This window comes from Mustela nigripes, chromosome 2 (genome assembly GCF_022355385.1).
Source record: "Mustela nigripes isolate SB6536 chromosome 2, MUSNIG.SB6536, whole genome shotgun sequence".
In the NCBI taxonomy this organism is placed as follows: Eukaryota; Metazoa; Chordata; class Mammalia; order Carnivora; family Mustelidae; genus Mustela; species Mustela nigripes.
The window spans coordinates 52,429,068-52,445,004 of NC_081558.1; the positions used below are offsets into that span (position 1 = coordinate 52,429,068).

Sequence of the window (15,937 nt, forward strand, 5' to 3'; positions counted from 1 at the left end):
TGAGGGTTAAAGGGGCTGTTGGGAGAACTGGGACCAGTGTCAGATACAGGCTGTCCTCAGCATTGCATTTTCGACTTTCATACCATTCTCCACTTGTGTCCATTACATAATGATGCCCCTAAGCCACCTTTTGTTCCCTGACTCAAAGCTCTCAAACCTCAGCTCACAAAGGGATTTTTTCTAGCTAACGCCTGCCAGCCCGTGGTTTCATTTTGGCAGCCTAAGTCATTGTCTACACTGTGGTGTTTGGACAGTTCATCTGAATATTTTCTTTCCCTTATGGTTTTATTTTAAAAACTGTAAAAATGAAGGTGTGGATTTCAGTGGAGGGAGTGTAGTTCTCCTCAATGTAATGTAGAAGCAGAGCATGCATTTAGAGCTCTAAACAATGGGATTACTTCAGAAGAAACATTAGCCATTTAATAAGTCATGCCAGTTTGGATCTTGAGGAACAGTCCGTATCCATGTGTATTGCTGAGGGCATGGTCAGAGCTCATTTGGCCAGGTTATAAGTGACGCCTTAATGACACCCTGGTGGCCCAGTATATTCAAAACAGACCAGACGGAGGGATGCCTGGGTGGCTCAGTCAGTTTGTGTCTCCTTCAGCTCAGGTCACGATCTTAGGGTCCTGGGACCAAGTGCCACATCAGGCTCCCTGCTCAGTGGGGAGTGTGCTTCTCCCTCTGCCTGCCGCTCTCCCTGCTTGTACTTGCTCTCTCTGACAAAAAAATAAATAAAATCTTTACAAAAATCCAAACAGATCAGGGAGAGCATAATCAACAAGTTTAGTCACATCAATGTGGTCCCACGCGGTAAGGTTAAAGTCCTATAATTTTCAATTGTTCTTCTGTTTTACATGGTTAACATTCTTTCCCTTAGATTTTATGAGCATGGGGAGTTAAGACAGAAATATCATTATTCAGAGCCTGGGCATTCTGGATAATTAATCTTCTGCCATACCGCAGAGACAAATGTGGAAAGTATGCAATTAAAAGCAATAGATTTTAGCGTTCCCCCCCCCCTTACTTTTCATAGACACAAGCTGGGTTGGATGGAGCGTGGGGGTTCATTGTGAAGGGAGAGAATCCATAATTTATATGAAATGCTGAGGATCCATGATAGAATATGCTCACCAGACTAAGGGAAACAGCACAGCACAGTTTACCTCTATGGGCAGGAACCATCAACCCTGTTGATTGCTGGCCTCTGATTTTTTACTGTTAATATCAGCCATGGGCTCTTGTTCTTATATATCTAACTCACATTCACCTTTTCTGGATCACATGGTATATTACAGCAAGAGATTATTTGAAACAATCACGTGGCATGTCCGCGGAGCTGATGGTTGGTCTGGAAGCAGGACACTGAAATGGCTGCAGCCAGGTTGTGAGCAGGCTGAGGCTGGTTCCGGCCTTGTAGGTTAAGGACGATGTGTGGATGAAACAATCCAGCCCTCCAGACATAAGCAGCGTCCAGTGACACCCCCCCTTCTGCAGGTTCTTATTTCTTGTTTTTGAGGACTGGGTTTCCTGCTGTGCCACTCACCAACCCAATGACTTACCTTTGCTTTTATGTAAAGTATGGCCTCTTACCTTTTAGTTTACAGGATGCAGCAGGTTAACTGTTTCTCAACAGTAATGTTTTTTTTTTGTTATTGTTTCATTGTGTTCCTGTCCCCTTCCTGTCCCTCCACTGCACATAGTGGAGCATTCTTCAATGAAATATAATAGGGCAGTTAACACAAGGATACTGTGTGTCATACTGTATTTAATGTTTCTTTAAAAAAAAAAAAAAGATTTTTAGGGGCACCTGAGTGGCTTAGTGGGCTAAGCCTCTGCCTTCAGCTCGGGTCATGATCTCAGGGTCCTGGGATCCAGCCCTGCATTGGGTTCTCGGCTCAGCGGGGAGCCTGCTTCCCCCTCTCTCTCTGCCTGCTGCTCTGCCTACTTGTGATCTCTGTATGTCAAATAAATATATAAAATCTTAAAAAAAAAAAAAAACGATTTTTGAAACTTATTTATTTGACAGAGCAAATGAGAGAGCACCAGCAGGGGGAGGAGCAGCAGCCAGAGGGAGAGGGAGAAGCAGGCTCCCCGCTGAGCAGGCAGCCATGACACAGAGCTTGATCCCAGGACCCTGGGAACATGACCTGAGTAGAAAGCAGATGCTTAACCGACTGCACCACCCAGGTGCCCTCTGTATTTAGCGTTTCTATTTCAGTTTTTCTACGATGTTAATTTATATGAAAATAAAATAAATAATGCAAGGGAAAAATCCAAGAGGAAATGCTGTATAAATGTGGCTATTTCTATTGTCACATGTGAAGTGATTGGCATTTAATAGGATTTTATTCTCTTCTTTCCTCTGTCCCCATTTCCCACATCCTCAACTTCTGCTAATCCTTTATGGGCCAATCCCTGGATCACCTCCTTGGAGAAGCCCTTCCTGACTGCCTCTGTAATTAGTTCCTCTGTGCTCCTCCATCCTTTACTTTCTCCCCTGATCACATAATGCATTACCTACATGTCTGTCTGTTCTCCTAGTGGGGAAGCCTCTTGAAGCAGAAACTTCCATTCAAGACTCATTCTTATTTGTGTATTCCAGAATCTAACTCAGTGCTTGGTACGTAGGAGTGTTCTGGGTGTGTGAATGAGTGAGTAGGGGAGGAGTGGGTGAATGAATAAACGCACAGAGTGAAGGACTGGACTGCCGTAAAAGAAACCCTGGGCTGAGAAACGATTCCACCAGAAGAATTAAGACCATAGGTCGTAGAGCACAGGTCCTTGACTGGGGCACTCTGAGTCTTTGAATCAGTCCGAAAGCTGGACATATTTCTGTGTCTGTGCACCTTTGGGGGAAGGACAGAGAGTCTGTAGCTGTCCTCGGATCCTCAGAAGTGTCCGTGGCTCCCACATGTTGACAAGTTGCTGATCTAAACAGATGGAACAGGCAGGCCCCACTGAGAGGACATGATCAAGTTACTTCAGAGGAGAAAGTGACAAAGAAAAAAGTGAGAGCTGGAGGGGACACCGAGTCCTGCAAGGACCTCAGGTGAAGGTGTGCCCCAGGACAGGAACTCCCAGAGTGGAGAAGGTGTGGCTGTTTCCTTGTAAACAGTTCTTGTATAAAGAAAAGGGGGGATTTTGCTACTTGTTCAGAAGTCTGGGCTGAAAGGGCTGCCCAGGTTCCTTGGGTCCTCCAGACACACCCTGCGGAAATGAGCCCTGGCACACACTGGGTCTTTCTCGCCTCCAATAGTGCCCTCCCTGACTCATCTCATGCACTTTTCTATCCTATCCTTGACTGTGAAAACTCGATTTTACTCAAGAGCATTGTTTTTTAAAAATGTGGATCATGTCCCGTTGGTGAATTGTGACTTGCATTTAGAGCATCATGACCAGCTCTTTTTTAAAAATAAGAAATCAGATATGATAGAAAATATTGAGTGCATCACACATGGAAGAGTGAGTATTTTGTGAAACATCCTGTTTCAGCTCGATGTGCATTGAATTTTGATATCCTGTGTATTACCTTCTGTGGGGTATGGCCACAAATGACGGAAAAGCACTGATCTCAAGCATCTTTCTCAGCACTCAGAAGATACTCACTGAAGGAACTGGCCCTTGAAGGGTCCAGATGGTGAGAGATAAGATGGGAGAAGAAGCCATGTGGGGTGTTCATATATCTCTTCACTGGGAAGCCCTTTGCTTTAGGCCGGGATTTAGGAGCCTGCCATGTCGCCCCGACATGACCACCCCTTCTTGATTCTTTCCTCTCCTCCCCTGGGCAGGTTGTGTATGTCACTGCAACATTTCCATATGTCATGCTTCTGATCCTCCTGATCCGAGGGGTCACGTTGCCCGGGGCCTCCGAAGGCATCAAGTTCTACCTGTACCCCGACCTCTCCCGGCTCTCCGACCCACAGGTAAGAGTTGCTTGCTCAATGCCCAGTTGCCCATCACACCTGGGAAGCCTTCTGTGGGCCTCTGCTACTAACCCAGGGGCTCACCAGCTGGCTGAGTACGTGAAATCCTGTAGACCCCTTCTCACAGCAATAATTTTCAATACATACATTAACATTAACAAAAAACGAATTTGTGATGTGGTAATAAAGTATGTGCTCATTTATCAATATATCAAATAACAAGATTCTGCAATAGGTCCATTCGTTTTCATGATTTCAAAGTAGTGATGATCATAAAAGACCTTTGGCGGTATCTGTACTGTGATATGAAAGTATCTGGAATTTCTACTGCTAGCAATACTGTAATTTGTTGTCTGCCTTCATAATTGAAGAAGTGCTGAATTTCAGAGGTTAGTGACAATAAAACACACGTTTTGCTCCCACCTAAGGTCACAGATCCCTGCAGCCATGCATCTCAGCCAGAGGAACTGGGTCTGTGTTGGTGATTGATTTTTCTTATGGGTGTAGCTCACAGAAAGAAGACAATTGGTGAAGACTGGCTCCCCTGTTAGTTGTCTCCAGGAAGGCATTGGCTTCCTGTTGTATATGTGTATATGTTGTATATGTGTATTGGATAGTGACTGTTTATACCTAAACTTCCCTAAGTGGGTAGTGGGGGTGTGCCTGGGGGTACATTAGACGAGAGATGAAACCAAACATCTTGCAGGCCCAGGAGTATTCAGCCTCATTACTTGTTAGAAGCTCCTGGAAACTTTCAAAAAATCCCAATTCCCAGACCAATTAAATTAAACTTTCTGGGGGTGGGTCCTAGGTATCAGGATCTTCTAAAGGTCACCAGGTAATCCCAGTGTGTATGTCAGATAATGTGCTCAAAGATATTTGATGGATGTGGAGACATCCATTTTTTTTTTTTTTTTTTACTGAAGTGTACTTTACATATAATGTTACATTATTTTCGGGTGTATAACACAGGGATTCACCATTTTTATACATTATGAGGTGATCACCATGATAAATCTAGCTACTGTCTGTCACCCTACAAAGTTGTTATATATTATTAACTATAGTCAATATAATGTACCTTGTATCCCTGTGACTTATTTATTTTATAACTGGAAGTTGTACCTCTTAATTCCCTTCCCCTATTTTGACTACCCACTCCCCAGCAGTCACCACATTGTTCTCTCTATCTAGGAGTCTGGTTCTGTTTTGTTTTGTTCATTTTTTTTTTTTTTTTAGATTCCACATATAAGTGAAATGCAGTATTTGTCTTTCTCTGACTTACTTCATTTAGTGTAGTACCCCAGGTTTATCCATATTGTCACAAATGGCAAGATTTCATTCTTTTTTATGGCTGAATAATATTCCACTGTGTCTCTACACCACTTCTTTATCCATTCGTCTCTCCATGGACACTTGGACTGCTTCCACAATTTGGCTATTGTAAATAATGCCACGATGAACATAGAGGTACCCATATTTCTACTAAAACAAACATAGATGGATCATGCATTAGAATGTAGAATCTGTATTCATAGAAGATGAGCCTGCAAGAAATTCCAAGTGTGCAGTCTGTGGCTTCCAGCCACCCCCTGTTAGGAGAAATTGGATGGGAAGGTTTATGGAGGGTGAGTTACTGTAGCTCAGCTGTACTCATTATACTGATTAAGTCCATGGTGGAGTGGCAATGTGTACTCATTTCTATCTCAGTTTGCTGTGCTGTGAGGGGCCCCCGAGGCTCAGGGCACCATCGGGCATCTGAGGCAGCATCCTGAATTGCATGCAGAATCCCTAGGAAGAAGGAAATGAGCTCCTGACTGTTGGCCTTGCCAATGCCAACCTATGATGGCAAAGGCTCAGTTGGAGAATCGGTTTTGGAAAACCTATTTCCAGAATCACTGGTCTGTGCATTTGTGTTAGATCCACAAATTCTTGACAGATTTCCTGTTCTTTCCTCTACTCATGGGCTTCCTTATCCTGGTCCTCAAGGTCAGGCAAGAGATTCTGAGCATCGCCCAGAGTTTCCAATCCTCAATGATTATTGAAACACCTTGGAACATGTTAAAAGTGCAATTTCAGGGGTTATGGGATGGAAACTGCACATCTATATTATTAGAAAGCTGTAGAGGAGATTCTGATGGTCAGAAAAGTTTGGGAAAACCCAGCCACCACCTATAACCATAGAGCCCTATCTACACATGTGCACACGTGCGCCACAAACTCACACCCACACACAGAACAGAAGTGAAGCCTGATAGTCCACCATTCAGACTGCCTGCCCACACCATTCCAGTCTCCTGCCATCTCTGTCCTCCTAGGCCTTGGCTCCCAGGCCAGCACTTACCTGCGAGGCTGTTCTGTGGAATGGCCTCTTGGAATTGTGGCCAGCACATTGGGCCAGCAGTCTGGACCTGGTTTTCCTCTGGCTCTGCTGCTGATCCTGAGTGACCTTGGACAACTTCTTCCTCTTTCTGGGCCTCAGCGTTCCCACTAATGACATGAAAAGATTGAATTCAGTCAGCAGTTTCAAAGTAGATCCAGAGAATCCTGCATTTTCTGTGAACGTGGGTTGACAAACTGACTTACAGGCCAGATTCAGCCCTCTGCCCTTGTTTCATAAATAAAGATTTATTGGAATGGAGCCATGTTGTTTGTGGCTGCTCAAAGGCATAACCCAGAGGCAATGTGGAGTAGATGAGACAGAAACCATATGACCCCTTGTGTCAAGGGTGCCAAGACCCCACACACGTTGAGTGATTGACTAGAAGGGCTCAGAGGACTCAGCAGTTATACCCTTGAATGTTGTCTATTTCCATCATCAGATGAAGTCTGGAGGAATCCATGCTTAGGCTTCCCATGGTATTCTGCCAGGAGGAGACACCCTGAACATCTTCCTTCTTGTAGTATCAAAATGCAGCAGCATGTGGTCAGTATTTCTGCCCAGAGGAGATTGCTCAGGACCTGGGTTTTTAATGAAGAAGATTGATTAATTGATTGATAAATATTTTATTAATTTATTTGTCAGAGAGAGAGCATGCACAAGCAGGGGGAGTGGCAGGCAGAGGGAGAAACAGGCTCCTTGTAGAGCAGGAAGCCTGATGTGGTGCTCAATTCCAGGACCCTGGGATCATGACCTGAGCTGAAGGCAGATGCTTAACTGACTGAGCCACCCAGGCATCCCAATGAGGAAATTTTATTAAGTGCACAGATACTTTCTGGCCATGTGGTCAATCACACAGACCCCAGAATTCCCAACCTTTAGAAGGAAAGCAGGTGCTCACCATAAATTGTCTTGCTTGCATAAGCAATCCAGGCAGGCTGGCCCAGCAGAATTCAGTGCCCCAGACATCTGAAATGACTGTGTGACTTAGTACCAGGGGGAACATCTTACCTAAGTTCCCAGACACCATTCAAGAGCCATTCCTGCCAGCAGGCCCTTTTGGACAGCAACGTCACGCCCCATGTTGCTCTCTACCTCTGCTGCTACCAACCTGGTCCAAACACCACAATCTCCCACTTGACAGGAGCCTCCTAACTGGTCTTACAGAAAGATCTTTTGACCCTTGTTGGCCACTCTCATACAGCAGCAGAGTGACCTTTCCGAAATATAAATATGACAGATACCTCTTCGCTTAAATCCCTTCTGAGGTTTCCTGTGGTCTTTGGAATAAGATCCAAAGGGAACGACCTCCAAGGCTTCCTTGAACTGCCTCCTTGCTTCATCCCTCCTCCCTTCCCACCTTTCTTAGTTCATCCCAGATACTGGCCTTCTTTCTGCCTTGGGACCTTTGCACTTGCTGTCTCTCTGTTGAGAACACTCCCTCTTTCTCCCCCAGATCCCACTTCCTTACCTTGCCCCATAGCCACTCAGTTTAAACATCACGTTTTCAGGCAAGTCTTTCCCAGCTGCCAACCATTCACCCCCAAGGATTTCTACTTGTTTTCCAAAGCATTTACCATATGTACAATGGAATATTTATATATATACAAACATATATGTCTGTATTACACGTATGATTCACTTGACGCCCATGCATTTGCTTAGCAGATACTTACTAAGTGCCTGCTCTATATCAGAGATTATTATAGGTATCAGGGATATAGTAGTAGACAGCGGACAAAACAATGACATTTATATGCTAGTCAAGGAAGAAGGCAGAAAACAGAAGTAAAAATAAAATATGTAGTCCATTAAATGGTGACAAGACCCATGGAGACCAAGTATGGAGTATCAAGGGGAGAGCTTGAAAGAGAGCTGAAGTTTCCAGCATGGTGGCCAGGGAGGACCTCCCAGAGAAGACAGCTTGGAAGCAAGCACTGTAATCTGCCTTGTCCACCACTGTGTCTCCACAGTGTCTACCAGTGCTCAGTAAATATTTGCTGAATGACTATAAGAGCCAAAGCTATTTTGATTTTTGAAGGAAGGTTCTATTGTTTTAGCTAAAATTCTAAAAACCCTCCAGCTCACCTGATCTGAAAGTTATGTTTTTTGTTTTTTGTTTTTTTTTAAAGATTTTATTTATTTATTTGACAGAGAGAGATCACAAGTAGACAGAGAGGCAGGCAGAGAGAGGGGGAAGCAGGCTCCCTGCTGAGCAGAGAGCCCAATGCGGGACTCGATCCCAGGACCCCGAGATCATGACCTGAGCCAAAGGGAGCGGCTCAACCCACTGAGCCACCCAGGCGCCCCGAGAGTTATGCTTTTGATCCTTCATCACCAATGGCAAGGAAATGTGTGTGTGTGTGTGTGTGTGTGCACCCCAAAATCAACATGAGAGTTAACTGTGTGGGGCAGAGGTAAGGATAGTGACTGCAAGACTGAAGGTAAACAAAATTCCATGTAGCTGGTGTTTTTTGGAAGCTGGGGTATGTTGCGGGATGGGCCCAACATGGCTGAAAAGGGAGGAGGGAGCAGCCCTGAGCCTGCTTTCTGTCTGCTCCAGGGGGCTGAAAGTTTGGTGGTGGGATGTAAGGGACCCCTGACTCTGTGGAGGGGTCTTCAGACTTTCAAGGCTAGCACATCACACAGGTTTATCTCAGTGTGTGGAGGGAAGGCGGCTTATGGGTGGGTCAGTAGAACCACAGATCCAGGTCAGAGAGGCTGAGCTACTTGCCTGTTCACACAGCAGCTCAAGGACTTAGAGTCCAGCGTTCCTGGGTTTTGGGAAAGAGAATACTAAATGAAGGAAGGTGATGTCTGAAGAAGAAAACAGCAGATCCACTCGCCCCAGTTCCAAGCATTCTCATTTGTGCATGCCCCAGGCCATCGTTTCCATCAGGAAGGTCCTGGTTTCAATTCCCACTCTCCTGTTACTGGTTGTGGGGCATCTAGCAAGGCTCCTCCCCTCTCCGGTGCCAAGTCCGCCTTCCCTACGAGGCTTATAGGTTGTAGTTCCTGCCCCATCAGATGACTGGGAAGGTGAAGTACAATGACCCAGTCAGTGGAGGACTGGTTTTTTTCTTTTTATTGTAGTTATTTATTTATTTTCATGTGCATTAGAAAGAACAAAAAAACAAAACCTGGAATATCAGTCAATCACATTGAAACTGTGACTTCATAGTTATTATTGCTAGAATGAAGCTGTATCTATGTACACTTACACACACATGCATATACATACTTGTATGTGATAAGGAGCCAGGTTCATTGAAAAGCAGCTATTCCATAAATACTAGAATGGGTATAGACTTGGCAAAAGCAGTACCAGGGGAAGATGGTGGGCTGCAGTTTGGGGCAGAGCCAGGGCTGGAGAATCATCTTGCAGTAGTGTTAGGACTTCAGGTAGCCGCGTGGTCCTGCTCAAAACAATGGAGGCATGACTCAAAATTAGAGAAAGTAGGTCAGGAGAGCTGTCGGCTGGAAATCCTTAATCAGGAGATCAGAAAAAGGCTCAGTCTCTTGGTAGTTATCTCCTTTTATCAGGTAGTATCTCCTTTGTGGTTTTTTGTTTGTTTTGTTTGTTTTTTGTTTTTTGTGAAATGATCCTGACTTAGTTTCCCATTTGCCCTTCAGACTGCACCAGAAAGAAAAGTTCCCAGGGAGGTCTAGTGGTTTGGGTTGTTGAGGGGTGGGAACAGCCTTGTTTCTTGGGGTTGATCTAGAAGTTGCAGTGTTCAGGCTTCCTGCAGCTACCAGGGACAAAAGGGTTGATGGTAGAGCTACGAAACGGCCTCTTGTGGGTAAACAAGTAGGAAAGAGAGGGGATGGAGGAGGTGAGCCCCAGGGACTGGGGCTGGTTGGAGGGGCCGCTGCCAGAGACGGTCAGGTCTCCAGCCTCAGAGCCCCATCTGTTCCCTGCACTGCTCTAACCATTCCCAGAAGTGTGTGTGTTGGCGGGGGTGGGGGGTGGGGTTGTTGCTCTTAGGTGGACTGAGGACCAGCAGAGGTAAAATGAGCACTTCTTGGGAGTCTTCTCTAGGCTGCCAACTCCAAGAGGACAGGGGTCACGACCAGGATCCTGTGTACCACTCACCTATTGCCAGAGCCCAGCAAAGCTGTTACTTAGTGCATCTCACAGATATTTGCTGCATGTCTACTATGTCACATATTTAGTACATAGAATGAATAAGACTCTCTCCCCTTGTCCCCAAAGAGCCCACAGTCTGGTGGAAGAGGAAAGAGCCTCACTAGTACTTGACTGGGTTGGTTTCCACCTATTTAAGTAGAAAGACAGCTGGAGGCCATCAGAGCTTCTCATCCTTCCTTTGATCTGTTGAGAAGAACATGCACCTTGTTCTTGGTGATGGTCCTCATGGCAAAGCATGTGAATAAGTCATGCCTTTTACATACTGAGGAAGATCTAAAGTAGCTGCATCCATGCCGTCCCTTTCCCTCTTTTGCTTCTCAGGAGCGTCTGTGGGCAGAGGCTTCATGGGAGGGCTGACTGCTGGTGCTCCAGGCACTGGATGGAACCCCCACTTGCCTTCTCTGTCCTGCTGCTGGAAGGGCCATCCCTGTCCCAGCGATCCAGTAAGAGCTGTGAAGCCTGCCTGTTATCATCAGAGCTTTACTTCTCTGGAAGTAAACTTCTCAACTTCTCTACAGTTGGGGTTTTTTGAAGTCTTGGTGCCTGTGCACGTTAGCCAGGTAGGACAGGTAATAACCCACAGAAGGAAAATAACATTTGGGGTATCTCTGCCCATAGGACACTCTTGCTCCCTGCAGCCCACATCCCAGCCAGAGTGACAAGGATGTGGGACCTTTCTGTGACACAGGATCTGCATGAATTCCAGCCCTGGCCTCCAGCTCCCTATCTCTGCTGCTTACAAGGGGTTCAGACATGCCTGTTTGCAATGTCATTTACTTTTCTAAAGGAACACAGGGCTCCTGACAGGTGCAGCACTCTGGACCTCAGCTCCCTGGAGCATTAGACAAGGGAAAAATCCTTTCAAGGGGTGGCCCTGGCCCCTCTGGGCTTGCGTGGCATTCTGCAGGAAGACTGATGAAGTGTTGATCTGGATAGGCAAAAGTATTCAGAGGGTCCCTCCTTCTGTCTCCCCAGCCATTGAGGCAAGAGAATTCCAGAAAGCAGGTAAAGAGAGCTCAGCTGTGGGGAGCCAGGGAGCCAAAAACACCTTCCTCACGGAGTAAGGAAGGTCTAGAGAGAGAGTCGTGGAAGTTGTTTTAAGGTGTAAAGGTAGTCTCCGTGGGAGCTTCCTGACAGCCACCCTCTCTAAAATCACACTTTCCTTCACCCACCCCGCACTTCCTGTTCACCACCCTGCCTTTGGTTTTTGCCACGACACCTGCCAACATCTAAGGCATCCTTCATTTTGTGTCATCACCCTCTCCTCACTAGAATGTTAGCTCCAGGAGGGCAGAGGATGAATCTGTTACATACATTATTAGATCTCCCACCCCTGGAAACCTGCCTACATTAAGAGCTCAGTCAGTATTTTTTGGAAAGAATGGAAGGAAGGAAGGAAGGAACTGAAGGTAGGCAGGAAAGGAAGGAGGAGGGACGGAGAGTTTCAGGAGAAGCCTCTGTGACTCCGCATTGCGGTGACCTAGCATGTCCTGCAGTCGGTCGTAAGCTCTCCAGAGACAGGATTTGTAGTGCAGTGGAATCTAGTTTCCAGGAAAGGAAATTGAGTCACTCTGTTGCCATTGACCAGCTTGGTGTCTGTCCTTCAGGCTGTTTTCCCCCTACCTTTCAGGACTCAGGGTTCTCACCTGTCCATTGGGGTAAGAATACCCACCACAGGGCCTCCTGGGTGGCTCAGTGGGTTAAAGCCTCTGCCTTCGGCTCAGGTCATGATCTCAGGGTCCTGGGATCGAGCTCCGCATCAGGCTCTCTGCTCCGCAAGGAGCCTGCTTCTTCCTCTCACTCTGCCTGCCTCTCTGCCTAGTTGTGATTTCTCTCTGTCAAATAAATAAAATACTGGGGAAAAAAAGAATACCCACCACACAGTGAAGTAAGTGTGCACATGGTTACAAGAGCACTTCTGGTTCTCGTTTTCGGTACCCAGACCAAGGTCTGGCATATAGTAGATCTCTGGGGACACTGGTGGTGTTCTTCATTTGCCTCTATGTCACTGGCTCTGGGCAGGATGAGTCGGAGCCCCACAGCCCAAGGGGGAGGCTTTGAACTCGGAACCAAGTGCCTTTATTGTGAATCCAGTAAATTAAGTTTCTCGTCAAGAACTTGAAGCAACCCAGCAGCTTGCCTTCTTTGTCCTCCGTCAATTTGCATTCTGTGGTCTCTTATAACTTTCTAAACATCTATTTGTCTTCACTGTCAGCCCTGTGTTCTCTCTGAAGTGTAGAGTGCTTTCACTCCATTTTTTCCCCCCTCAAATTTTTATTTTCTGTCTTTTCGGTCTTTGGGGGAATGGAGGGGCTTTTGTAGGAAATCACATTTTCCTTGTCCCAGATTCCTGCCACTCTCACTCTTCATTGTGTTTCAAGTGTGTGTTTTCAGGGCAAGAACAGAAAGGCCTGTCACAGATCCAAATCGTGGGGTCTGCTTTCCCAGGGTATGCACACATTCTCCAAGTCAGTCTCTTCTATGCAGGGAACTGGAGTCTGCGGCTAAGGTGTCCAAGTTCTGAAGGTGGGCTAGAAGGATGTCCAGTGAGAGCATCTCAGAACACTAGAAATCTACTCCACCTACCCACCACACAAGAACAAATCAGGGAAAATAAGACCTTTGGTTTTTTTGTTTGTTTGTTTTTAAAGATTTTATTTATTTATTTATTTGACAGACAGAGATCACAGGTAGGCAGAGAGGCAGGCAGAGAGAGGAAGGGAAGCAGGCTCCCCGCTGAGCAGAGAGCCCGATGCGGGGCTAGATCAGGGATCGATCCCAGGACCGTGGGATCATGACCTGAGCCAAAGGCAGAGGCTTAACCCAATGAGCCACCCAGGCGCCCCAAGACCTTTGATTAAAACCTTACCTGATGAACCTAATGGATGTGCCCATGGAATTGCTGCCACCTGGTGGCAGTGTACTCTAGTTCCAAATGGATCCAAGGAAAAATGGGTTCTTGGCTGTTGAACTTTGAAACCAAAATGTAAATAATGACATTGACTTACAGATGTTGGAAACATTTTTGAAAATATTGCAAACCTCACTGAACATGAGGGCTAGTCCTTGAGACTGAAAATCAATCAAGGTTTCCTTTTGGTATATTTGATTCTGGGTTAGAGTCCCTGTTCTACGAGCATTTATTGTTGTCTCCTCAGTACCAGGTACTGGGGATACAGAATCAGATGACACGATTCTTGTCTTCAAAACGATGACAGTTTCTTGGAAGGCACACATAATTAATTAAGTCAGCAATAAAAGTATGAAGGGAGTTACTGGGGTTGGAATTCATCTGACATGGTGTTCTCCTTCCAGTCACCAGGTGAACTCAAGAATTAGAGACACATTACTGATCTAACTCACACACTGAGAAGTAGTGAACATTTCCTCTTTTCTTGACTGCTTGAAATTCCTTAAGAGTTGCTACTCTGTGGAATCAGAATTCTGATATACTCCAAGGAGATTCTTGGAGTATCACTGGGGCTCCTCATTAAATCCTTTCAGTCACAGGTTTACTCAAAGGGAGGTTTTATGAATTTTAGTTCTGAACTGTTTCAGCAGCCCCTTATTAATCTGTAGTCTCAGTGGTTGAAGAACTGCTTCACTGCACAACTGGTACACATGAGAGTAGTGATTCCAGTTATTGTTTCTTTAAGGCTGGTTCTCTGACAGATGCTGTGCTTCACAAACTCACCATTTAATTAATCCTATTCACTGAATCAACAAATTCTTACTGAAAATTATTTTCTAGACTCAGGCACTAAGTCCTATATATAAGTACCTTAAATTCTTAGGATCTGTAAGAGAGGACCTGAGGTTCTATTACCCTAAGAAGGGTTCTCTCTTACAGGTCATGAGAGTTTTAAAAATCTTTTTCCTAAGGATTTTTCAGATGAGGGGACTGAGGGTCCAAGAGCTTAAATCACTTGTCTTCTGCTGGCAGAGGTAGTACTTAAACCTAGGTGACTCTGACTTGGTCATGTAAAGGATACACTCCTAAAACTCTTTGTCTTATATGATTTTTCTGGCCTTGCTCTTACTCTGCACCCCTGGGCTGCCCATCTTGGCTCTGGCATCTTCGAGTATCTCAGACCTACAGGACTACTTTACAAGAATCCTAGAATCTAGCTTCAGGTGGGTTTAGTCCCCACCCAGTGCAGGAATCCAGTCCATAGTAACCAGGTCAGTTTCTGATTGGCCTCCCCTACAAGGAAACCTTTCACCTCCACTTTGGAACAACTGTCCAGCTCACCTGGTTCCCAATGTTGAGACAGTCACTTATTCTTGCATTTGCTTGTTCTCTCTTGATTCATCTGCCCCAATTTGTGCCCCACTTTGAGAGTATCTACCAGGGTTGAACATACTAATTTAAGTGCATCTCAGACAACTAAGACACAAACCAGCCTCCTCTGGGCTAATAGAATAGCTCCAAGTGGACTCCCTGCCTCTTACTAGTATTCCCTTCCTCACCCTGCAGACTGAGGGAGCGTTGAAAAAGGAATTCTGGCTTATGTAACTTCCTGGCATTATTCTTTAAGGTGTTGCACTTTAATTCCTTGAGTGTGTTTACAATAGATACTCTAAAGTCTTTGTTAAATCTCACATCTCTTTTTCTTAGTGAATCAATCATATCTTCCTGATTTTGTGCATGCCTGGTAGTTTTTGATTGAATACTGTGGATTGTAGTTGAATATTTTGGATACTATATTATAGATGCTCTGGATTCTGTTATCTTCCTCTGAAGAGTGTTGGTTTTTATGTGAATAGGTATTTCAATTACTGGCTGACACCTTAAACTTCTGTAGACTCAACTTTGTGTTTTCTTAGTACAGATATGTGGAAATCTCAAGCTGTTTCTTAAGACCCTTTAACTTAGTGGGACTTTGGTTCTAAACTCTTTGTCCTCTGTACAGTTTGTCAGGGCTCTGCTTTAGGCCTTTTTAGGTTGAGACTAAAGTAGTTATCTGTAATTCTTACTCTAGAGCACTGGTTCTCAACCAGGGAAAGTTTGCTTCCCAGGAGACATTTGGCAATATTTGAAACAGTGTTAATTGTCACTGCTGTGTGTGCTACTGGCATCTGGTGAAAAGAGGCCAGGGATGCTGCTAAACATCATCCACTACACAGGACAGTCCCTGCATCAAAAAATTATGGGGCTCAAAATATCCATAATGCCATGGTGGAGAAACCTTGCCTGGAGGCATTGTCCTTGCTCCTTAGTGGAGGTTGTTCTGTGTCTCAGCCAGATGCCAAGGCTGAATACTTGGTGCTGGCCAGATCTGTCCACTTTTATAGGCAGGATCTCCAGTCTCCCAGCCCTGTTCTTCCTCCCCACTCCACTCCCTGTCCAGCCTCTAGTGTCTCTGTTCCATTCTCAATCTGTAGTAGCACTATTTGGCCTTGGATGGGCTCCCCCTGGATCTTTATAGCTCAGCTGTCAACCACAGCCTCACAGGGGACCTCCACATGGACTTCTGGGGCCCT

The 15,937-nt window shown here is 45.5% G+C and overlaps 1 protein-coding gene across 1 annotated transcript in view; it reads left to right on the forward strand.

The window, feature by feature from the left end:
• Positions 1 to 15,937, forward strand: part of SLC6A11 (solute carrier family 6 member 11) — a 129,412-nt gene that overhangs the window by 56,829 nt on the left and 56,646 nt on the right. The window contains exon 6 of the mRNA XM_059390333.1: positions 3,792 to 3,926. Within this exon, the coding sequence (XP_059246316.1) occupies positions 3,792 to 3,926 (135 nt within the window). The remainder of the gene's footprint in view (positions 1 to 3,791; positions 3,927 to 15,937) is intronic.